Source organism: Brassica napus, chromosome A3 (genome assembly GCF_020379485.1).
Source record: "Brassica napus cultivar Da-Ae chromosome A3, Da-Ae, whole genome shotgun sequence".
NCBI classification, from domain to species: domain Eukaryota; kingdom Viridiplantae; phylum Streptophyta; class Magnoliopsida; order Brassicales; family Brassicaceae; genus Brassica; species Brassica napus.
Window position 1 is genome coordinate 9,516,415 of NC_063436.1, and position 23,746 is coordinate 9,540,160.

Below are 23,746 nucleotides of genomic sequence, written 5' to 3' on the forward strand. Positions count from 1 at the left end.
TGGTTTTGTAATCTTGCAAAATTCTATATGATGTGAAAGTTGATGGTTTATAACTTAGTTAAGAAAAATGGGGGTTAAGTCAATGATCCTTTTTTTCATATCAGTGTGTTATAAAACGCGTTGGGCACTTGTTACCTCTATGGCTCCTATCACTTAACGTGGATGCTTAAACGGAATCTAAACATATATATATATATATAATTATTGCATATAACATTAATATTATTTTACTGAAAATAAAGAGAAATTTTCTAAGAAAGTTTTAAAAAAGATTTTTAACAAATATAGCTACTAACGATTAAAATGACCAAAATATTTTATTAAAATGATAAATATATATTTATATTTTCAGGATAACTAATATAGATTTATGATTCAGAGTTAAGGAGCAGTATTTTGGAAATGATGCATACAATTTAAAAAAATAAAAATTAATATTAAAAATTTGAAATAGTTTTTCTAAATATTTTCAAAGAAAATTTGATTTTTTCTAAATATTTTATTTATTTATTATTTATTTTATTTATTTATTTATATTTAAAATAAATATAAATAAAATAGTTTTTCTAAATATTTCGAATTTTTTAAAAGAAAATTTGATTTTTTTTTTAAAACATATAATTCAAAACTATAAAATAATTTATTTATTTATTATTTATTTTATTATTTATTTTATTATTTATTTATATTTATTAATCTAGGGTATAAAAGTATTTTGACTTTTTAGTCATTTTGATCGTTAAGGCTTTTTTGTGACAAACATTTAAATGTTGTTTTTTTCGAGAGAATTGTTCGCAAGTAAAATATATAAAAATATAGTTTAAGAATATTGACTTAATACTAACGAAACTATATAAAAAGTCGTGAGCTTCGAGATCATCTAGGATAGACTCGAACACATCTCAAGAGTAATCAAGACGGTGATTTAGGAGTCATAACATGCTTCAAATGAAATTTCAAATAAGATGTTTATCTTCGTGAAAAGAAAATAAAAAAAAAACTTAGTATTCTTGAGACCAAAGCCGGATCTGAGCACAGTTCCATAAAACATAAGTTCAATTTTCGTATAAAAATACCTGCCTTTCATTTTATTGAAGAGAAAACCTCCCCCCATTTGAACAAGATGTTTATCTTCGTGAAAAGAAAATAAAAAAAACTTAGTATTCTTGAGACCAAAGTCGGATCTGAGCACAGTTCCATAAAACATAAGTTTTGGCCTTTAAATTTTTGAAAATTATATACATAAATATAGACCTCCAAACTATGGTTTTTACTATTATTAAAGTTATTAAATCTTCATACTCTCTAAATTTTTAGATTTGGTCCTGCTTGGGACTGACATGTAATTGGAGATTTTATATAGTACATTTTTATTGTTCAAATGGAAGTATCCCTCAGCACAATTAAAGAAATATAAGGGATAGAAAAGAAGGTGGTGTTGCGAGTGGCATTCAAATCTATGAGAATTCAAAGGCAAAGAATGACGTGAAAATATATAGATATCCAAAGGAGCGTTAATGAGATGAGCTCATTGGTTATTCTTTATAAATTTTATGATTGAAGCAACAACTCCTTAACGGATTTGTCAATGTAGTAGTGTTGACAACTCTTAGCTCCATTAGTTGTTGTCCTTTACATTTTCCATTACACTACTACTACTTATGTGTCATCCACTTTTCTGTTGACAAAAGCTAATGTCAATCTAATCCTTGTCAGCATCCAATCCATCATGTAAGTCTTATTTGGTCGGTCCGTTTATTGTTGGTTTGACAAATTTGTGCTCAACCCTTATTAATCTTCTTGATAATTATCAACAAGACCCTCTTATTTGCTCTAGCAAAGAATCTATTCAACTTTGCCTGCAAGATTACATGAATTGAGATATTACTATGAAAACAAAAAAAACACATTAAACAAGCTGAATCAAAACCAGATGACCGTTCAAATTACCATCAGGCATATTCTCAAGAAAACCTCAAATGAAACCCTAAAACTTTGGTATAGTTGACCCTGCATAGAAAGTGCTTTAAGTAGGTTTATCATATACATATATACATATATATATATATATATATGAAAGCTAGTTAGCTCCTCCACCTAGTGATGTATACTAACTAAAAGATATAATGGCACTTTATAAAATGCAAATGATGTATTATTATTAGTACTATATAGGTAGTAGAGGATGATGTGCAAGGTATGAGAAAGTGTTAGAATATAAATAGTGGCGCATATATATTGATTGTGTGTTAGTGAACTCGTGCGCTTGCTAATTTTGACCCCATTTACATAGTTTATATTACTTTTGCGTACCTCATAAGTTGAGAGACTTAGTGGATGAAATTAACCAGTATCTTCTACCTAACCAAAGCTCTTTAAATACTACTCTTTAACTAACATCTCTTCTCACCACTACAATACTCTAACTAAGCTGATCCACCACCACATACATGTATTATTATTCCCTTTTCAAGTATCTTATTACTTTCTCCTCTTATTAGTGTTCTTGTTTCACCATTGGTCTCGGTTACAACCAAACTCTTTCTTGATCTCTCTCCTCTTGTGTCAATAGAAATCCCTCTAGTTGTATTAATTGTCCATAGCAGAATAATGAAGAGCATGGAGAAATATAAGAGAGTGAAGTTGCTTCTCATCATCTTTCTAGGAATCTACTCAGTGGCAACGACCAGTGCAAGTCCATGGCTGCCGATGGAAGGATATAATCCTGGTAGCTATTGCTTAAGCTGGAGACTAGCAATAGAGACCAACAATGTACGCGCGTGGCGCACCGTTCCTATTCAATGTATGCGTTATGTTGAGGTATACATGCTTGCTGGCCAATATGACAGAGACGTTCAGTTAATTGTGGAACAAATTAGGGTCTATCTCAGAGAGATAGTCCTACCTGGAGATGGTATGGATGCATGGATCTTCGATGTTGATGATACTTGCTTCTCAAACGTCTTTTACTATCGTCTCAAGAGATACGGGTACACAATTTCTTTTCCTTCTCACATTTAACCAGTCTACTAAACACTAGTAGAAAATAATCCTATAGCCACAAAAAAATTCGTGAAGAATAGTGAAAAATATGACTAGATGTGTCAGTGCTAGAGTTGTAAATAGATATCTCAGAATAAAAAATTAAAAAAGTATAAAAATCATGAAAGAGGAGAGAAGCATGTTCACCTGCAACATTTTTAAGAATCCAGATGACCACATGTCCTTCTCCAATTGGATTTGCTTTAGAAAAATAAAACAAAAATTGAAGTTTAAATAAAAACAAATGAAACTAGTAATATTTTTGGTTTGAGATATTTAAATTTAGTATCAACCGATAAGGTTGCTCTTATATATGTAACTAATTATGTCACGTTTTTAGATAAACCGTGAGTAGGAAATACACTGGTAGCTCAAGTGGTGTATTAGAAGACATCTTTAAAAGAAAACTAGTTTAACATGTGTCACTTAGACCTAAAGTTAACATGCAGATGTGACCCTTATGATCCAACTGGATTTAGAACATGGGCGATGAAAGGAGAGTCTCCAGCAATACAGCCTGTTCTTGAACTGTTTAACGAACTGATAGAAACAGGTTTCAAAGTTATCCTAGTAACCGGAAGAGATGAAGAAACTCTTGGCCAGGCAACACAAGAAAATTTGCATAATCAAGGCTTCACTGGTTATGAAAGGTTGATTATGAGGTTAGGATCAGCTTTGCTTATTTTTTTAAAGATTTTTTTCATAATATAAAAAGAATAATAGTAGGTCTTTCGTAATGGGGACAAATATTATATTTTCAGGACGCCAGAGAACAAAAAGCACAGCGCAACAATATACAAAACAACAATCAGAAAGCAAGTGATGGAAGAAGGTTACAGGATATGGGGCAATGTAGGTGACCAATGGAGTGACTTACAAGGAGAATATTCAGGGAACCGCACCTTCAAGCTTCCTAACCCTATGTATTTTGTTCCTTAAGAATTTTACTATAAACCATTTTCTACCAATCAAATTACATGTACAACATGATCATATATACACAAAGGTACATCTCGACTTGTCATGTGGCGGTCCAGTTTGCTCTTCCGTGAAATCATAATAACAACATGATTTTCAAATTCATTCTAGTGATCCACCTTCTGTCTTCTTCTCACATTGGAACAACAATAAAACCTCATTGCTCAAAGGTTATATATACCATAGACAGAAAAAGAATATGAGAATATAAATAAGCAAAAAAATTATAAGAGATTCCAAAATCAAACAATAAGAATCAATCCAATAAATGTCTCTGTTTTTGTTTTTACAATAACAATTTTCAATGCACGCCCCCTCCACATGCACATCATTTTCCCTACATATATATTTTATATATCTGAACCTTTTTTCATATCTTTTTTTTTTTTTAATAATCTGTAATGAATCTCTGATGTAGTCTCATAACGACGAATAAGTAAAAATAAATAAATAAATTAAAGGAAGGAAAACCACATGGTCGCTCACCGGAGAGAGACCATAGGGAGACCTTGACCACCACCACTGCAGTCATTACTGGGCCAAACCAACACATGAGTGTTTGTGTATGCAGACAATGTACCTTTGGTTGAAGAAGATTAAACCATTTTAAAACGCTCCTTTAGCATCCTGTTTTGGGGCGTTTACCACTTGAGTTAAAAGGCGAAACGCTTCCACCGCCGCTTGGTCCTGGACTCTCTTCCCTCAAGTTGTTCGAGTTTATCAACGCTAGCTCCCTTAGCTGCTGTCTCTTTATGAAATCTTGCGACTCGTCCTTCATTACAACCACCAAACACAAAGCGTTATGTTAAAAACGAATCCTATGTTTTCACACCATGCTTGCGATAGAAAACAAAGTACAAAAGATCAAAGACAAAAACAGTTATGCTTTTTGGCGTTTGCGATTACACCAATTGGTTGCCTTGACTGGTATGACAGTGGTCACACATGTCTGCATAATTGAATACTAACCGCAAACTCCAAAGAGTGTATAATAAAATACAAACATTGAAACAAAAAACAAGTGGCCCTACAAGTAACAATAGAGTCTCAACGGTGCAAAACAACTAAGGAAGAACCTAAAAGAAAAACGTGGCCTTTCAATCTAATACCATCAGAGGAAGACGAGACTACAATCTTAACTGCCTTGTGCTGATTATACTAATAGAAGAAGAATTGAAAAAAAAGAGTGGAGAAGAGATGTGTGTTTACCACAGGCTTAAGTAACTCTTCTATAATCTCTTGAGCTTGTCGCAGACGTATCTCCACAATACTAGCTGGAAGATCTGCTTCTATTAAGATGTGAAGCTGTTCATTCAAGTGTTCATACCCCGGTCTTCCCCTTAACTTATCTTCCTACATTTTTATCATCAAATAAGAAAAAATACAACAGAGAGAAATCAATATAATCCCTCACTGGAAGCTTATGACATGTTATTTGATCTGTGTGATAGTGTTTGATGAAGTCTCATGGATATCTCTACCTTTTCAGGATCCTTGATTGAGCCTTTCCCTCTGATGAACACGCGGCAACCTGTAGTAGCTTCAACGCGCTTTAACGAGTTGCCTCTAGGACCGAGAAGTCGACCAACAAAATTGAACTGATGGAAACATAGGAGACGTTCAGAAACAACACTGTGAAGTTATTTGCATAAAAGTACTCACATTAGGATAGCTATCTACAGGAATCTCCAGACGCAGTATCCTTTTGACGGTGTATGAGCTGGGGCTTCCTGGTGCACCTTGCCAGTCCATTGTCATTCCAGGTGTTCCACTAAGTCTCTGTAACAAACCGAGTGTTTTAGACAAAGCTTGGTGAAGCATTGTGAAAGAAAGAAGCTAAAGCTAAAGACAATACCTCCTGAGGAAGGGCGTTCCAGCCACCACCAAAGCCGGAGTTAGAAACGTTAGAGATAAGATTAGAAGAAGCCATAGGACTTGGACTTCTGTGTCTGAGCCTATCAAAATCCCCAAATCCTTGGTTAGAAGACATCATTCCAGACACCCTGAACATCTCTGCACATCCAAGAACCCCCCTTTTTACAACAACACAAGGACACTAAGGCACTTGTTAGATACTACAACAACTGATTGGTCAAACTGAATTGACTCATCTCACTCTAGATTAACTGCTTGAGATCAGAATTGAAGATGAAGAAGAGAGTGAGATAAAAGGAGAAACCTTGATTCAGCAGGCGGCTGCATATAGGCAAGACTTGAGTAAAAGGTGTAAGCTTTTGATGTTCGGCGAGAAGCTCCGTCAAGTACTGAGAGCTGTTTCGAGACAAGAAAGAAACAAAATCAGATCGGTATTTTTCTTTTTTCTTGCTATAAAAACGAAAGGAGTGGTGTGTACCTGTCGATCTCAGGAGGAGTGCTTCGAATCTGAGGAGAAGCAGCTCTAGCCGGAGAGGAGAAGTAAGAGGAGTTGTTGTTGTATAAACCAGACATGGGTTCTGTGCTCAGTTTCCTTCTTTCTTCTGTCTGTAGAAGCGTTACAAGAAAGAGGCAGAAGTAACAGCTGAAAACGAAACGAAACGAAAAGAAAAGTAGAGAGAGAGAAAGACACCAAATGTGAATCCTGCAGAAAGAGCCCTGATTTTTTTCTCCCTTCCCGTTATTGTTTTTTTCTTAATTGTTTTTTTTTTCGGGTAAACAAATAAAATTTGACAAAAGTAAATTTAAAAGATGATTAGGGTGACAGCGTGGATCTTTCTGTTGAAAAATATATATATTCCATCCGATTTTTTAATAGATTAGGTTTTAGAATTGTGTAAACTGATTAAAAAAGACTTTCAAGTTCATATATTTTTTCAACAAAAAACCTCAATAATTTTTCTTTTATTCATAATTCAACCAATGATAAAAATTATTTAATACAAATATTAATGTTTACGTTAGAAAACATCATTTCTTTTGGAACAAAAATTTTCCTTCTATGATTTTGTGATTTTCATTAGCCCCTTTTGATTATTAAAAGGAAAAATAAATAAATGAGTAAAAAGACTAGGGGGGGGGGGGGGGGGGGGGGGGGGGGGGGGGGGGGGGGGGGGGGGTGGGGGGGGGGGGGGGGACTTTGGTCTGTGTTGGTTGACTACTTTAAGATCGTATCAACCATGCAATCGCTCATCAGAGCTGTCTTTTGGGCTGTATATTATTACCTTCTATATTAATTAAACAATAACTGCTGATAAATGTGTTCATCCAATACCTCCGAGTTTTATTTATGTATGGTGGTTGTTTGAGATTCGTCTCTCTTATATGTGCAATGAGTCTTCTTCCTCAAGTTACAAATTCTATGGTACCTTCTTAACTATAAAATGTAGCCAATGATGTCAAAACTAATCCCACTGTCTTTTGACTGTGTTATATAGATTTCATGGTTGCTTTTCCAAATCTCAGTAAAACCTTTCTAAAATCAAGTATTCGTAGTTCTTATATGTTTTGTCTCTTTTACCCTTTTTTTAAGAAAACGTACCACTTTTACGATTTATGTATGATCTCATAGTAAGCAACATTATATCATTTCAAATAATAAAACTATGTAGATATTATTAAATTGTAATTAAAATGTATTATTTAGCAAAAAAATAGTTTGAATATTCCAATTTTTGTACAACTTAAATTTTGTCATTGAAACGGCAAAACGAACTAACATAAAATTTCGGGGACACTGATGTGATACTTTTGAGACTTTTATTAAGTTTAAGTTGGCAAGAAAGAACCCCCAATAGAGACTAAGTCAAAAGAAATATGAAATCTCAGAACCATATATCTTAAACTTAGCCACCTACACTCGGATTAGTGTTGAAGAGTGTGATTATAACGTTATGTTTATTGCAACAATACTGAACATCAAGAGGCTCGGGAAGTTTGTTCCAAGTTTTGTAGGGCCCTAAAGTAGTATTGTGGATTCTTGTTTTACATATTGGGCCTTATAACCATTTGACCCTACTATGCACGTTCCCATGGCCAGCCCAGCCATAAACATCAGACCATCGAACCTGAACTATTTATTAAGTAGCACTTATATATAAGGATTTTAACTTTAAAACCCATAAACCAAGGGTGTGACTGGTGACCAAGGAAATGAGTAGGAACACTATGCTCCTTAATATTCCTTAAACTTTTTACCATTTATGAGGAATAATTTTTCTTTTCATTCCTTTTCATTCCTTTATTTGTAGAGAATTATAGAACAAATCAATTCCTCATTAATTTTGATAAGGAACCATCATTACTCATCATTTCTAAAATTTTGTTCATACTCATTACTTTCCTATCCGTTCCTATTGTTCTTATGATGGTTACCAGTCGTTTTGGATAAAAAATCCTCGAATTAAATATTTAACGTAAAAATCACAAACTAATTATATTTAATGAATTAAACCTTAGCAGGTCATAATTATCATTACTACCGGTAAATCTTTAGTTTATGGGTTTTTACATAAATTTTTAACGTTAAAACCCATCAACTAAGTTTGTTTGGGGTAAAAATCTTCAAACTAAGTATTTAACAAAAAAAACATCTAACTAACTTTCTTTAATGAATTAAACTTTAGCATGTCATAATTACCATTGCTACCGGTAAATTTTTAGTTTAGGGGTTTCTACATTAAGTAAACATAGTTGAAAGATTTTACCATTAAAAATAAAAAAATTCAAAATTTTATAATATTATCTAAAAATTATTAACTTAAAAATTTAAAATGAGCATTTAAAAATACATAAATATATGAGTTTGATGTGTTTTTAACATCAACATTATATATGTATAAATTAAAAATTTTAAAACCCATAAGATATAATAAAAATTATCTAAAGATTTACATGTAATTAAATTACTAAAAGATTAAAAATGTAAAAAAACAAGGAAATATAACAAAAATTATATCATATCTAATAAAAATGTAATAATAAATCTTTAGATAATTTTTATTATATATTCTGGGTTTTTACATTTTAAATATATGCATATATAATGTTGATGTTAAAAATACATCAAACTCATATATTTACAAAAAAAAAGGTTAAAAGTGTTAATTTTGAAAATTTAAATTGCTAATTTTTAGATAATATTATAAAGTTTTGATTTTTTTTATTTTTAATGATAAAACTCCTAAACTATGTTTATTTAATGTATAAATACATAAACTAAAGATTTACCGTTAGTAATAATAATTATGATCTGTTAGGATTTAATTCATTAAATAAAGTTAGTTTGAGAGTTTTTTCGTTAAATATGAGATTTTTTACCCAAATAAATTTAGTTGAGGGCTTTTAAGGTTAAAAATCATTAATATAATAGAGATATGTTTTATATATGATTTTTAAAAAATATATCTTATCTACAAACCTTAATTTTGAAATGCTCAAAACTAAATTGGGTTGAGAATAGACGTTGGGAAATGGGCCCAGCCAGTCTCCACTCGATAAAATATTTATAAAAAAAACTCGGGCAAATAATTAGATTTATGTAAAATTATACTAATTAAGTGCATTAGTTTAGAATTTTTTCTTCAAAATATAAATAAATCGAACTCTTCGTAAAAGAAATTAAAATTTTATTTATTAAATATTATTACTTTTTTAGATTTAATTAGATAAAACTCTTGATATTGATAACCTAACCGATGATAAATGTCATAATCATTATTCTTTCTCAGGTTTGCTGTTAAAACATTAAAGTATGTATGGTATGACGAGAAAACAACGTTATTATCTTGAAAAAATTGAAACCTCATCGACTTTTCACATTATGTCGATCTTGGTGTATTTTTTTCTCTGAAACCTCATATAAACGAGAGACAACATATGCATGTTCTTTTTTTTGTAACCCTCCTCTTTTCTTCGGAAGAGTCTCGTACCACCAACGCGTAACAATAATTAAATCTTGCTGTGAATCTTGTGAATCAGCTTCTTCAGCGGCTTCGAGGTAATCCACTGGTTTGTTTGTTTGCTTGTCTTCAAATTAATTTCTCAACCGTTTCTTTTCAACTTACATTTTTGTATTTTCTTATGTTTTATAGATATGTTTTCGCCTTATGATGATAGTGGCTCTTCAGTCGAAAGCCAGATCTTTATGATGCTTGGAGCTGTGACGATAAGTTTTGGCGCAGGTCTGATATTTTATTGCGTAATTAGATTATTAAGAATGTATCGTTCTACTACTCAATCTCCGGTACCAAATCCTGGAGACATAGAGTTAGGACATCAAGAAGTACAACTAGCTCCTGTGCTAAGGGAAAACTTTGTATTTGTGCATGGGGAAATCGAGTGTAACATCTGCTTAGAGGAATTCGAACCCAACGTCGTATTGGCAAATACACTATGTGGGCATGCATTCCACTTAGATTGTTTACGTAAGTGGAATGGAAATACTTGTCCAACGTGTCGTATAAATTTAGTTTAGTTTTCTGTAAAATAGGCCAATGATATTGTATATATCTAATCTATTAAAACAGGAGTACAAAATTAGATTATCCCTTAGTTTTCCACTATATTTACAATGACATGCCACTGGAGTTATTAATTAACCTACCTTTTAGGATTTTTGTCTTTTCTCTTCAATTAATGTATTTCCAAATCAAATTCTAGCTAAAAATAATGGCAACAATAATTAATAAACCTAGATTTTAGTATTCTTTGTCTTTTCCTATTTAATATGTGTGTTTTAAAATAATTAATTCCATATATACATTTCGCAATTACATACATTATATGTAATTATTTTACTAATTCCACATATACATAATAAATAGTACTCTCTCTGTTTTTTATATAAGTCGTTTAGAAGAATTTTTATGTTCCAAATTATATGACGTTTTCGGTTTTCTATATAAAATTTATTAACACTTAATGTTATATGACCAATGATAATATACTTTCTATTTTATTTTTGGTTGATTTGTGTTTAGATAAATAATTTAATGATGTTTTTGTTTAGAAAATATAAAAAAATTAATGATTTCTTAATCTATGTACACAATTCTAAAATGACTTATATTAAAAAACATAGGGAGTATACAACAATTTTCTTATACATAATCATAAAATTTTGAAATGTCATATTAAAAAAAATTATTGTGTTTAGAAATGTCATATTAAAAAAAAAATAAACGGGTAAATTTTAAAATATATATTATCACTTATACAAATATATATTCATTTATGAAAAAAACTAACATCCGCGCGGGTGCGCGGGTCAAGCTCCAGTGGATTTTTAAAGTAACAGAATATATATTTTATTTCAATAGTTTAATTGTCCAGTATTTGGAAATTTGTAATCGATTCGCTAGCTAATTCGTACCTTTTTGTTTCCCCAATCAACATATTATTTTATATTTTCATATCCATTAATAATTATGGATATTGGTGATAAATGTCTAGAAAACTATAAATAAACAAAAGACAAAATTTTAATAAACGCTAATATAATAATAAAATTTTTAAAAAACCCTTTTTGTCGGCTTAAGTATCATTAATTTAAGCCCAATGGGAATGAAATAAGAGGCATCGGCTTTACAAATGAGGCCCAACAGAGACTTAACAAAACAAATTTACAGTTTAAGCCCAAATTTGAGGAAAGCTTGGGTGTTTATATCTGCTCCCACGTGATCAACATCAACGCAAGCGACGAAAATGCATCCATCATGCACCCTGAAGAAACTCCTCCGTGAGCTCGACGTAATCGTTTCTTGTTGCTTTGTCCCTCTCCGGTCGACGTTGAGAGCAACCATGCTCCAAACACCAATACCAACTTAAGCTACTTCTATTCATAGCCTTCCCTCTATGCTTTAATCTTCCTCTGCCTATTAAGAAGAGCGCACCTCCGTCTCCGGTAAAGATTTAAATCAGAGATATGTTCCCGCCCCAGTAAGGATTGACGGATCTGAAAGCCACGAAATAAACGTCTTTAACATGGTAAATTCCGAGTGAAAATAAATGATGATAGGAGTGATATGCAAACAAAGAGAAGCACAGCGAAAATTTGATTAAAAGGTGATCACATTTTTTTAATTAGTTCAACTCAACATCAGAGAACGATATAAGATGGTTGTTAACCCACTCTGATTGGAGTTGAAGAAAACAAAAATCCTAATGTAGAACGGGAAGATCCCATAACTAAAATAAAAGATCATGAGTCAAATTAAGAAAGAAAGAGATACTTCTAGCCTGACTTATGATCAAACAAAACAACAAAAGAAACAAACCTATCTCAGACTTGTGATCAAATCCTTCAAAGGATTTTGAGGAGATAAAATTTTCTCTCAGTCTATTTTTCTTTTTCAAAAAACCCATTAGAAAATTAATTAGTTGTTGTCCGGAACATCATAGCCCAATGGTAAAGACGGGCTCTTTCCTCCATTCAGGTTGTGAGTTCGAACTCTGCCTTGAGGGAACTACCTCATGATGTTTCTGGACACCCCACACGGATATGAGCCTATGCTTTAGGGCCTATTTGCATATCCGGAGAGAGGGTCTATCCGTGGGTTGCACCTCCCCTTAGAGATTAGTATGGGTTCTTCTATAGGTTCGGGATACTCCAGGTTAAAAAAAAAAATTAATTAGTTGTTGACTCAAATTGTCTTTTTTTCTTTCGTCGACTGACTCAATTTGGTTTTATATGACTAGTAACGTAACGTTCGTAAGGTAATTATGACTCAAATTGTTGACTGAAAATTAACGTAACGTTCATAAGATATTACTAGAGATTGACCCGCACACCCGTGCGGGTGTTAATTTTTACTTTCTTATAAATCGATATTTTATTTTTATTTTTATGTTTAGTATTATATATTTTATGTGTCATAATATAATTAATTGCATAAGTACTTTTAGATTTCTATACATCATAATCGAACCTGAATCAAATAGAGTAATATGATTACTTTTGGTTATTTGGTTATTTTTAGTTTAATTTGAATTCAACATACCCGAATTGAATCGGTTAATATTCTTACTGTTCATACAAATATCCGTACAGGCGTCAAATACATTAGTTTTTGGATATTTGTAGGTTTGTATATATTAAGACTGAATTCATCTAGACCCGATTCGAAACACACATGAAAATTTATAATACCGAAATGAAGTCTAGTTTCAAAACTCAAAAAGCATAATAACCCAAAGAAATAACTCGTAGCTGAATAGTTATCCGAATGTCCATGTCTAACCGATACATAAGAAAATAAAAAAAATATTTGTTAACCATTTTGAATTCTTATCACAAATAGAGTGGTTTCATTCAAATATGTCGAATTATTATAGTTAATATGTAAATAATCCTGGCAAAATATTATAGTAAATATAATTAATGAGATAGTTAAAAAGTGAGAAAATGAATATAAAAGATAAAATAAAAAAATTGAAAACAAATAAGTTTTGTTTTTCATGTCACTATTATATATCATCTATACGTCATCATATAATTAATCATATTTTATATGTACCATAATATAAGTAATCATATAATTAATGTTATTTTATACGTACCATCATATAAATAATCACATATATTATATTTATAAACTTAATATGAAATATAAAAACCATAATTTAAGTTGGTGTTTTTAATTAAGTTATGTATTGTATTTTTCTTATATATAGTGAAAATATATTTTTTAAATGGTTATTGGAAAATATTTTAGTAAACTTTTTAAAAAAATATATGTATATATATTTGAATCAATTATTTATATAAATTAATTTTAAATTATTATTTTGATTTGAATTTTGTATAGAAATAATTAAAATTGAGAAAATGAATGTAAAAGATAAAATAAAAATGGAAAACAAATAAATTTTGTTTTGTACTTCTGTAATAAATGATATTAACTTATTTAGTAAATATAATAGATGAAGGGTTAGAATTGATTAACAATAGAATAAAAATCTTTTAAAAAATCAATTAAGATAAGCAAGTATTATTTTGTACTGCTATCCATGTTTCCAAACAATTCTCATTTATACTATTATCTAAGTTTCCAAACAACTCTCAAATGTACTTCAGTTTTAATAATATAGATGACTAGCAATAAATTAATTGGTTGTTTACTTGCATTGGTTTATATACGACTATCAATATCAATGGAGAAATTGAACTAAGATTACAATGGCTTTACATATACTGTTCGTTCTCTTTTCTCATGTGCTTTTAACGCAAGTGGTCGAAGGAAACACTGATGTAAGATTCTACGACTCCTACTGTGTTTTTAATTTCTTAAGATTTGATATTTTCAATTAAGAATTCATTTTCTTCAATTTTTCAGGATTTTGATTGTGTTGATATATACAAACAACCAGCTTTCCAACATCCATTGCTCAAACACCATAAGATTCAGGTATGGTGGTGATTTTGGTTCAATTAAACATGAAATGATCTTGTAAGAGCATAATCTTCTAAAATAAATTCTTAATCTTGTTATCGTGTGTAAAACTACAGGAAATTTTCTATCCGGATGAAAATCTTGATAGAAAGGGTCAATATAAAACGAATTATCAAAGTTGTCCAAAAGGAAAAGTGCCAATCTTAAAACAAAGAAATGGAACTAAGAGCGTTCATCTTGACACAGTCGAGTATCCGGGCCAACATGTAAATTTTCTTTTTTTTTCATTGTTTCTAGAAATATATCCATTTACTGCACTCTAAAAAGATATAATACTATATAATTCTGATCACCAACTCGATTATACAGTTTTCTGGAACTGATAAAATATGACTTTCCTTTTGCAGATAGTCACGTTGTTGCCTTCTTACTAGCCTTGTTGATTATAATAATTAAAATGATTAATTTTTATATTTGTGATTACAGTTTGCAACAATTGAGACCGTTTTGGATGGGAGCATCTATCGAGGAGCAGAAGCTAATATAAGTCTTCATAGCTTAACTCTGCAGAATAACCAGTTCAGTAAAAGTCAAATTTGGTTAGAGAATGGACCCCGTAATGAACTCAATAGCATTCAAGTTGGTTGGGGAGTAAGTTACTGTAAAACTTTTGTTTTTTTTACCACCGAAATTTGTTATGGGAAATTTGAGCCTATAACCAAAAAAAAACTATATTTCACCAACTAACCATTTCATTCTATTTCTATCATTTTACTACAAAACTAATATTTTTCTCAATATAGTTATTCAGCAAATTAACCCATTTGTTATTACCATTTAAAAATAATAATGTGTTATTATCATAAGATTCACGTATGAATATTTAATGAAAGTTTCATTTAAAACTGTATAATATTGATTTTTAAGTTGTAGAAAAATATGGCTGTCTTTTGACATTTAATTCTTACAGATACAGTGAATACAAGTATATAAAAATGTATTATAAATTAAATTTTACGGTTATCCAACAAATTATCTACATTAACACGTATTTTTTGGATATATTATGTTTCATCATGTATTTTATAATTTTATTTAGGTACATCCAAGATTGTACGGTGACACTCGCACAAGATTTACAATGTATTGGACCGTAAGTAAATCAACTATTTTCTTATTTATGTTTCCTTATACATTGCAAACCAGTAAACAGTTCGTGATTAATTAAAAGTTAAAACAAAGCAGAACAATTTGTGATTAGTCTTTCTCCTTCCATGGTATCTTGCCTTATAATTGTTTTTAATTAATCAGGCAGATGGTTATAAAAACTCTGGATGCTATAACATACAATGTCCTGGCTTTGTTATTGTAACTCGAATTCCTTGGATTGGAATAGCGTTTCCTAGAACCTCTATTTATGGTGATAAAAAATCATTTACTTTCACACCGCAAGTATTCCAGGTAAATTTGCTCAAGTTTATATACAATAAACTAAAGTTTATACAAAAGTGATTTTTCATAAGAATAAAAATTTCTCTTTAAAATTAAAAGTTTTAATGTTTTATCGAATAAATGAATTGTATATTGATTTAAAATTATTTTAAATAGTTAATTACAGATAGAGAATGATATATTTATAACTAGATTTTAATGAGCTTTTAATAAGTGTGAAGACAGAAAAAGGATATCTATTGGAAACCAAGAAATATCTTAATAAAAGTTACAATTAAAAAAAAACGTCCAGGCTCTGAAATATGTTTGGATGTGTCCTCATATTTTATCTTTTTAGTATTTTCTTAATATAGTTTCTATTAGTTTTTCTTATTAAAATCACATTATGCTTATAAATTATAGATATATTCTTAATTACTTTTTGTCTAATTTTTTTTAGGATGGCATAAGCGGGAATTGGGGATTGAAAATATTTAATGAAGTAATTGGTTACTGGCCCAAAGAACTATTCACACATTTAAACGACGGAGCATCTTTAATACGTTTCGGAGGAAATACATTTATGTCTCCGGATGGAATAAGTCCTCCAATGGGAAATGGACATTTTCCGGTTATCGACTTTCAAAAAAGTTCATTTTTTCTGCATGTCAAAGTTAGAAACTCGAACTATCAATTACTTGATATTGAAGACAGGAAAACAAGACTTTATTCAGATTCGTTCCAGTGTTATAGATTATCGTATTGGGGTTATGCGAAGTCGAATGGAGTATCCTTCTCCTTTGGAGGTCTAGGTGGAGACTGTGGTACTTGATGATTATGAATTTTACATATGTACCACCGACCAAAATTATCAAATTTGAAAAGTAAATAAAATTTGACTAAACTATATTCATCTTTCACTTTTTCACTCAAACTTCCTTATGTTTTTTTTAAAGACCTTAAATACATCATCATTTACTCTTCAAAAAAAAAAACAACCACTCTACATAATCTATTGCTCTCACCAATTGAGAAGGCAATCAACGATGTTCAAATTTATAATTTAAGTGGTTGATAATCTATTTCTCTAACAACTAACTCTTTATTTATATTGCATATTAGGACCAAGTATCAGTACACCTTTTTTACGTTTTCCACCAAAACCAAAAATTATATTTTCCCGCCAAATCAAAAATTTCATTTTCACTCCAAAAGAGAAAATCGCGCTTTTCGTTAAAATCGAAAATCACAATTTCCCGTCAACTTGAAAAATCATGTCTCCCGCCAAAACTGCAAAATCGTGTTTTCCATCCCAAACCGTAATATCACAATTTCCCATCAAAACCGAAAACCATGTCTCCCTGTAAAAAAAAAAATTATGTATTCTCGTAAGAAATTATGTTTTCCCACTAAAAATGTAAAATCGCATTTTTTCGTCAAAACCATAAAATCACATTTTCAGGTGAGGTGTCATCACCGCAAATCCTATAAGGATTTTTAACGTTAAAAATCTTATATATAATCACAACCACAAATAGAAACATAACTTTTCATGTCGAAACTTAACAAAATACGCAATAAATAATTTAAAAAATGATCAAATAAATGATTTTATTTCTTAAAAAGGACACCGCAAAAAAAAGTGTTCAAAGTCCAAAAGAGCGGGAAAGGAGACGCCACGTGGAACTATCTCGGTTTAAAACAACGTTAACGTTAAACCGAACAGGCGCTTATCAGATCTAATCCCAAAGAGGGCTTAGGGGTTTATAAAACACAACACACAGAACAAGACCAACAAAGATCATCACAATGGACAAGTACGAGAAGCTCGAGAAGGTCGGCGAAGGAACCTACGGCAAAGTCTACAAAGCCATGGAGAAAGACACCGGAAAGCTCGTCGCTTTAAAGAAAACCCGCCTCGAGATGGACGAAGAAGGCATACCCCCAACAGCTCTCCGCGAGATCTCTCTCCTCCAGATGCTCTCTCAATCCATCTACATCGTCCGCCTCCTCTGCGTCGAACACGTACTCCAATCAAAGGACGCATCTTCTTCTCAAAAATCCAACCTTTACCTCGTTTTCGAGTACCTCGACACGGATCTCAAGAAGTTCGTCGATTCGTATAGAAAGGGCGCGAACCCTAGGCCGCTCGAGGCTGATCTTGTGATGAGGTTTATGTTTCAGCTTTGTAAAGGCGTGGCGCATTGTCATAGTCACGGTGTGCTTCACCGTGATCTCAAACCGCAGAATCTGCTTCTTGATAAGGAGAAAGGGATTTTGAAGATTGCTGATTTGGGTCTTGGTCGTGCTTTCACTGTTCCTTTGAAGTCTTATACTCATGAGATTGTTACGCTTTGGTATAGAGCTCCTGAGGTTCTTCTTGGCTCTACTCATTACTCCACTGGGGTTGACATGTGGTCTGTTGGATGCATCTTTGGTTAGTTCTACCTCCACTTGCTTTGGGATGTTGTGTCTTTGGTCTAGTACTTGTTTGCCTTATTGATGTTTGTTACTTGCAGCGGAGATGATTCGGAGGCAAGCTCTTTTCCCTGGTGACTCTGAGTTTCAGCAACTGCTTCATATCTTCAGGTATTTTGATGCCACTGATACATGCTCATGAACTGATTTAGGATTATATCGCCAATGTTAATATCTAGACTGAATCTTTAAACATGGTTCTTTCTTTTTGGTTTGTGGAGACTGCTAGGAACACCAACTGAGAAGCAGTGGCCTGGTGTGATGACTCTGCGTGATTGGCATGTGTATCCAAAGTGGGAGCCTCAAGACTTGTCACGTGCTGTTCCTTCTCTATCACCTGAAGGAGTTGATCTTCTCACGGTATGCTCTTCTTAATATGTCCCTGTGATCTCTGCTTTAAGGAACAGTCTATAGCATTACTTGATCTTTTCTTTATCTTATATAGTCTGTTAGTTTCTTATAGGTTCTTTCTGTTGGGTTTCCTAGATGATGTTTGTTTGTTTGAGTGTGAGATTTAAAGTCTGAAGCTTTGAACAAAATGCAGAATATGCTGAGGTACAATCCAGCTGAAAGGATTTCAGCAAAAGCGGCTCTTGATCATCCTTACTTTGACAGCCTTGACAAATCTCAGTTCTGAAGCTGATCTTGTCTGAACAAAAGTCTCTCATCACCTAGGTTGCACGGGTACTCCAAGTTGGTGCCGTCTCACGTATCGGGTTCGTCGGGGGGACGGGGACGTCTCGGGTACGCCTAGGAAACGTCCCCAATATGTGTGAGGTGAACCCGGGACATCAAGACTCATCGGGTACGGGCTTGGTCAGAGAAGGAGACGTTCCGGAAACGTTTCCGCAGAAAATAGACGTATCCATCTGTTTTTTTTTGTGTTATAAGAAGTGTAAAAAATTAAACCATATATGTTTTTAACCTTTAATGTGTTTATTCTATTAATTTTGAAAAGATCAAAAGTTGTAATTAAAAAAAATATTAGTGTCTCTGTCTCTTCGATTCTTCCACTCTCACTTTAGTCTCTTGCACTTCCATCTTCTTTCTCTTTGAAACTCAAGTCTCGACCATATCTCTCTCTGTGATATATCAGCAACAGAACACAGATGCACTTTCCTTCCCTTCTTGTCTCTTTGTTGTTTATATCACAACCAAAACGCGTAAGCATTTTCTTTACCTTCTTTTTGTAATCTTATCTTACAAAAATAATTCATATACAATGTTTCTGTGTTTTATACAAAGATGTGACTGTCAGTTTATATGTATCATATATTTTTTTAGCTTATTCTGTTGCTGTTTAGTATTTTGATCAATTGTGTTTGCTGCTGTTTCTGTTGCTGTCTAGTACTTTTATCAAGTGTGTTTGCTATTGTTTCTGTTGATGTATAGTATTTTGATTAAGTGTGTTTGCTGCTGTTAAAACTTATGTTTCAAATTTTAACATTTTGACTTATGGATATTTTTATATTTTCTTATAATATGGTCGCCGTTTCTATGCCGTACCCGTATTTACAAATTTAAAGTTTGACGTTTCCCGTCCCCGCTCCCGTCCCAGTTTTCGGTCCCCGTCCCGGTCCCGGGGCTGCTTAGCTCATCACCCTCTGCCAAAATTGCAATCTTGTTTTACTGATCAGACTTCTGCTTGGAGTCTGGAAGTTGATTGCTCAGCATCATCTTGGTGATTTTGTTTTTCTGTTGTTTGTTACTATTACATTTAGTGTCTCTTGTATCGTGTGTTTGAGAGACTTCTACTTTTTTTTTTTTTTTGAAACACTAGAGACTTCTACTTCCATTTAAATTTTAGATGACAAAGCAACAAAGAGAGATGAATCCAAAATGCTCTGATCATTTTTTCTCAAGCAAGAATCGTAGTAGTGTACATAAATGGGAGCTGAAACCCCCAAATGGTTCCTGCTTCATTACAACTACAATTGCTGCTCAAAGACTACAAAGTTCGCTAATCGCATTACACATAATTTTTAGGAAGAATGCAAGATACAAAGAGATCTCCATAGCTACTCTTTGTATCTTGCTTACCTTTTCCTACTATCCACTGGTCTTATGTATCTGCTTACAATATCAGATGATCAGATCCTGCTCGCTTGTTATGTAGATACTGTTTGTGTTACTATCTGGATGCCAAAGTCCAAAGAAGATGATTGTTCCAGACAGAAATATGAACGCTGCAGGTGTCATGAATTCAGTTCTGCTAGCTTCTGTCAGGTCAGCGTTTTCACACCTTTCATGAACAAAAGCTCTATTAGCAAACATAAAATACACAAGTCTATAAAGTATCCGGAGATTCTTGTTCTTTTGCTTTCAGTGAAATCAAACTTTCTAATTTCGGTGAAACATGTATCCATGGACTGATGCAGATAAAACAAACACTAGTGCAGGTTTGAGTTAACACATAGCTTAGTTGACAAGTACTTCAATCTAGTCAAAGTACACAAAAAAAAACTTGGCGAATGAAAGTGGTGACGAAGGAGCTCAGTGAGAAGACAAGTGTTGTGTATATGTATTGCCTCTCAATCCACTAGACAAGCTTCGACTGATAGGCACTACCTGAATCAGAACTGGTTATGGACATAGCTAAAATGAAACAAGAGTTAATATATAGTCATATACCCTTAATTTGTAAAAAAATATTTTCATTTTTTTTAAATATTAAATTGTCTATGGTTGCAAAATCTTAGATTTTCCTGAATGTAACTCATCTATGCAGAAACTATTTCATTTATACTTCGACATAATTTTTATATTGCTTAATTGATCCTAGTTCACGATAGACTTTGGAAACATTATAACATTTTTAGCAAGTCTCTTGAATATTCTTACCAAAAAAAAGTCTCTTGAATATTTGTGATAATTTTGTAACAGACTTGTTTCATGCATAAATAAAACTATAAAAGTAAAACATGTGTCATAAAGAAGTAACAAATTATCTCTCTTGTTTATTTTTTCTGAGAACTTATCAAACCCATTATCATCACATTTTTTACATGCAGTGTTCGAAATATTCCTTCTTTTTTTTTTTTTGAAAAAGGACTTGTGTTCGAAATATTCTTACAGCAGCGGTTTATGTGGAATGGTTTTATTATTTGTTGTAAAAGAAAAACTTTCATAACTTACAATTATTATTATATATATATCCGACTTATCAGCCTCAACCACGCCTCCTTTTGTTGAACCATCCATACAAAATACACTGTTCGACTTCATTTAAGGCCGAAACCAAAAACTGAAAACAAAAGTTGTTTCTGTTCATGTGTAACATTTAAGAACACACATGCATAAATTACATAGCAAAAAGGGAACTACTATATACTTAAAAAGCTTGGAAAAAAATCAATAAGATCTAAACATCTTGTCGAGAATGATGGTCAATGCCATGGCCACACGAGGCTCCATCTCCGGTTCAACTATAAGTTTGAACACATCTTTGCCAAAGGAACCTCCTCCAACCATTGCATCTTTCCTCTTGATCTCTGCCGTTGTCTTCTTGTTCCTCCTCACGTCTACTATTTTGCAGCTTCTCTGCCCGTACGATCCTTCAACCTCGTATAGTATTGTCTTCTTCGCACTAACCCACGCCAAGCTCCTCTTGTTTGTTAGTATGCTAACGTTTTTCTTTGCTGTAAATATTGGGTCTCTTTGTGTTTCTCCATCGTATACCGCCCAGCAATCTCCCATGCTCAACTTCTGGTCGATAAATCAAGAAGAAAGGAAAATTCAAGACTAGTTTCATAATAAGGATTCACCACCAACGATAAATTTTTCTAGTGGCTAAAACTCTTGGATTATCTAATATGAAAAGTACCTTTCGGCGGATGGAGAGGAGAGGTAAGCCGGAAGCGTCCATAAGGACGATGTTGTCTCTAGTAGAGTTCATGTAGTTGTCAACCCTAAAGACAAGGTTTCCATTAGAGTTGTAAACTGTGAATCCATCGCAGTTGAAGAGAAGAGACTTCCTCCACACCGTTAAAACCACGGCTGCTTTACTATCACACAAGCTTTCCTCGTAAGTGTTTGGGAACTTTGGGTGAACTTTTGTCATTTTTCTTCTTGATTCTCTGTGTTTGTCTTTTCTTAGTGTGTTTGATGATTCTTGTTGGAGAAGATGAGTTGATATTTTGTTTGATGAAGGGGGTTGCGTGTTTATATATACAAATGTAGAAAGAGAATATGGTTGCGCAAATGAAAAGAATGGTCTCATCTTCTTGTATTCCACTAGAGGTATCATTTTCAGTCTATTACTATAAGATATCTAGTCTTTTTAATTTGTATATTAAATTAATTTATTCCTTTATATAATCGAATATTATAGTACCGGTTTTAATTCACCTAAACTCCAACTAAATATTACTATATAGGAACATTGTATTTTTATTCCAGATCTGGCCAATACTGGCCCTATAGAATAGCTTATGGTCTCATATTTAATATAAATCTTACGCTAAGAGTTAGGAAAAAATCACTCACTAACCCTATAGTTGAGAAATTTACATGAGTAGTACAGTACACGACTAATCAAATACTGTTTGGCTATTGTAAGTTTTAAATATTATCGTTGTTTTATTAACGTGCTATTTTATAAATTTTATTCTCTCAACTATATACTGAAGTTCAAGCTTCAAAAAAGAAAAAACTATATACTGGTGTATACTTTTAGACTAAAAATAATATTTAATTATTTTCCCTTACATTTTTCTATTATAAATAGGGAATTTTTTTTTTAATAAATAGAGAACATTATTGTCTCATGTATAGAAAGAAAAAAAAAGAATCGACAGCAAGGAAGTGCGGGCCATAATCTAATGTCTTTCCCGTGCATCTTTTTATAATGGAAAAAGGAGAATCTGTAGAAATATTCTTCATTTTCTTATATATTTCTGCAGAATTATCGCTTTGTTCTCCAAAATTGAACCCAAAGTAATATATGATATACCCTAGTAGTCTATATCATAAACTGATAATCAATATGTATTCTTGATCCAAAACCTAATATGGTTAATTATTGGCTCTTTAAAACCAATTCTGTATCAGATATCAGATAATGTAGTTTTATAAAATCAAGCTTTTGAGTTATTACCATGAACATTTTGAGCCAAGGAAAACCATAATCTAGTGGAGCTGTGGAGGATAAGAATTGGTGGAAAGCAAAGTTCAGATATTGTATATAAATTCATAAAAACCAATTCAAAGTTTCAAACATGGTCATGAAGTACACCAAATTTTAGCAAAAGAAAAAACATGGTCATGAAGTAAAATGAGTTAATAAATCGAGTTTTGAACCAATCCTTGGTTTTAGTATGATATGAATATATGCTGAAAGGAGGACCACTGTACCATATCATTGATCATTATAAATAATTAAGCCTAAGAAGAAAGTATGTGGCTGAGAAACGATTAACGGTGGGAAAAGAAAAGTAAAACCATTTCTAACAAAATTCCACTAAATTTTTTCTGATTAAAACTTTGATACTATT

General features: G+C 32.2%; 5 protein-coding genes and 1 long non-coding RNA gene across 7 annotated transcripts; 4 read left to right on the forward strand and 2 right to left on the reverse strand.

Annotated features, from left to right (window-relative positions):
- The first annotated feature begins 2,382 nt into the window (after window positions 1-2,382).
- LOC106438143 (acid phosphatase 1) lies at window positions 2,383-4,066 on the forward strand. The gene is made up of 3 exons (XM_013879214.3): window positions 2,383-2,990; window positions 3,492-3,704; window positions 3,804-4,066. Exons 1-3 carry the CDS (start codon window positions 2,611-2,613, stop codon window positions 3,979-3,981), a joined length of 771 nt encoding a protein of 256 aa, XP_013734668.1. The 5' UTR covers window positions 2,383-2,610; the 3' UTR covers window positions 3,982-4,066.
- Window positions 4,067-4,262: 196 nt separating this feature from the next.
- On the reverse strand, window positions 4,263-6,633 carry LOC106438142 (KH domain-containing protein At2g38610). 2 transcript variants are annotated; one of them, XM_013879212.3, is made up of 7 exons: window positions 6,374-6,633; window positions 6,200-6,291; window positions 5,876-6,033; window positions 5,683-5,799; window positions 5,502-5,618; window positions 5,230-5,373; window positions 4,263-4,792 (listed from the first exon to the last, which is right to left on the reverse strand). In XM_013879212.3, the coding sequence occupies exons 1-7, from the start codon at window positions 6,466-6,468 to the stop codon at window positions 4,640-4,642; spliced, it is 876 nt and encodes a 291-aa protein (XP_013734666.2). In that variant the 5' UTR covers window positions 6,469-6,633; the 3' UTR covers window positions 4,263-4,639. The 2 variants fall into 2 exon arrangements, with proteins under 2 accessions (XP_013734666.2, XP_013734667.2); XM_013879213.3 differs by having other exon boundaries at window positions 5,876-6,053.
- A 2,580-nt stretch (window positions 6,634-9,213) lies between these two features.
- LOC125606843 lies at window positions 9,214-11,466 on the forward strand. Its single transcript, XR_007338074.1, has 2 exons — window positions 9,214-9,952; window positions 10,047-11,466. It is a non-coding gene; the product is annotated as an uncharacterized LOC125606843 (long non-coding RNA).
- Window positions 11,467-14,071: 2,605 nt separating this feature from the next.
- On the forward strand, window positions 14,072-16,683 carry LOC106441884. Its single transcript, XM_013883636.3, has 7 exons — window positions 14,072-14,203; window positions 14,289-14,360; window positions 14,462-14,611; window positions 14,832-14,996; window positions 15,445-15,498; window positions 15,657-15,806; window positions 16,237-16,683. The coding sequence occupies exons 1-7, from the start codon at window positions 14,132-14,134 to the stop codon at window positions 16,606-16,608; spliced, it is 1,035 nt and encodes a 344-aa protein (XP_013739090.2). The 5' UTR covers window positions 14,072-14,131; the 3' UTR covers window positions 16,609-16,683.
- Window positions 16,684-17,501: 818 nt separating this feature from the next.
- Window positions 17,502-18,926, forward strand: LOC106443604 (cyclin-dependent kinase B1-2). The gene is made up of 4 exons (XM_013885151.3): window positions 17,502-18,213; window positions 18,296-18,365; window positions 18,476-18,614; window positions 18,799-18,926. The coding sequence occupies exons 1-4, from the start codon at window positions 17,586-17,588 to the stop codon at window positions 18,889-18,891; spliced, it is 930 nt and encodes a 309-aa protein (XP_013740605.1). The 5' UTR covers window positions 17,502-17,585; the 3' UTR covers window positions 18,892-18,926.
- A 2,450-nt stretch (window positions 18,927-21,376) lies between these two features.
- On the reverse strand, window positions 21,377-22,515 carry LOC106443603 (protein LURP-one-related 8). Its single transcript, XM_013885150.3, has 2 exons — window positions 22,078-22,515; window positions 21,377-21,959 (listed from the first exon to the last, which is right to left on the reverse strand). The coding sequence occupies exons 1-2, from the start codon at window positions 22,498-22,500 to the stop codon at window positions 21,606-21,608; spliced, it is 777 nt and encodes a 258-aa protein (XP_013740604.2). The 5' UTR covers window positions 22,501-22,515; the 3' UTR covers window positions 21,377-21,605.
- Between the last annotated feature and the right edge of the window lie 1,231 nt (window positions 22,516-23,746).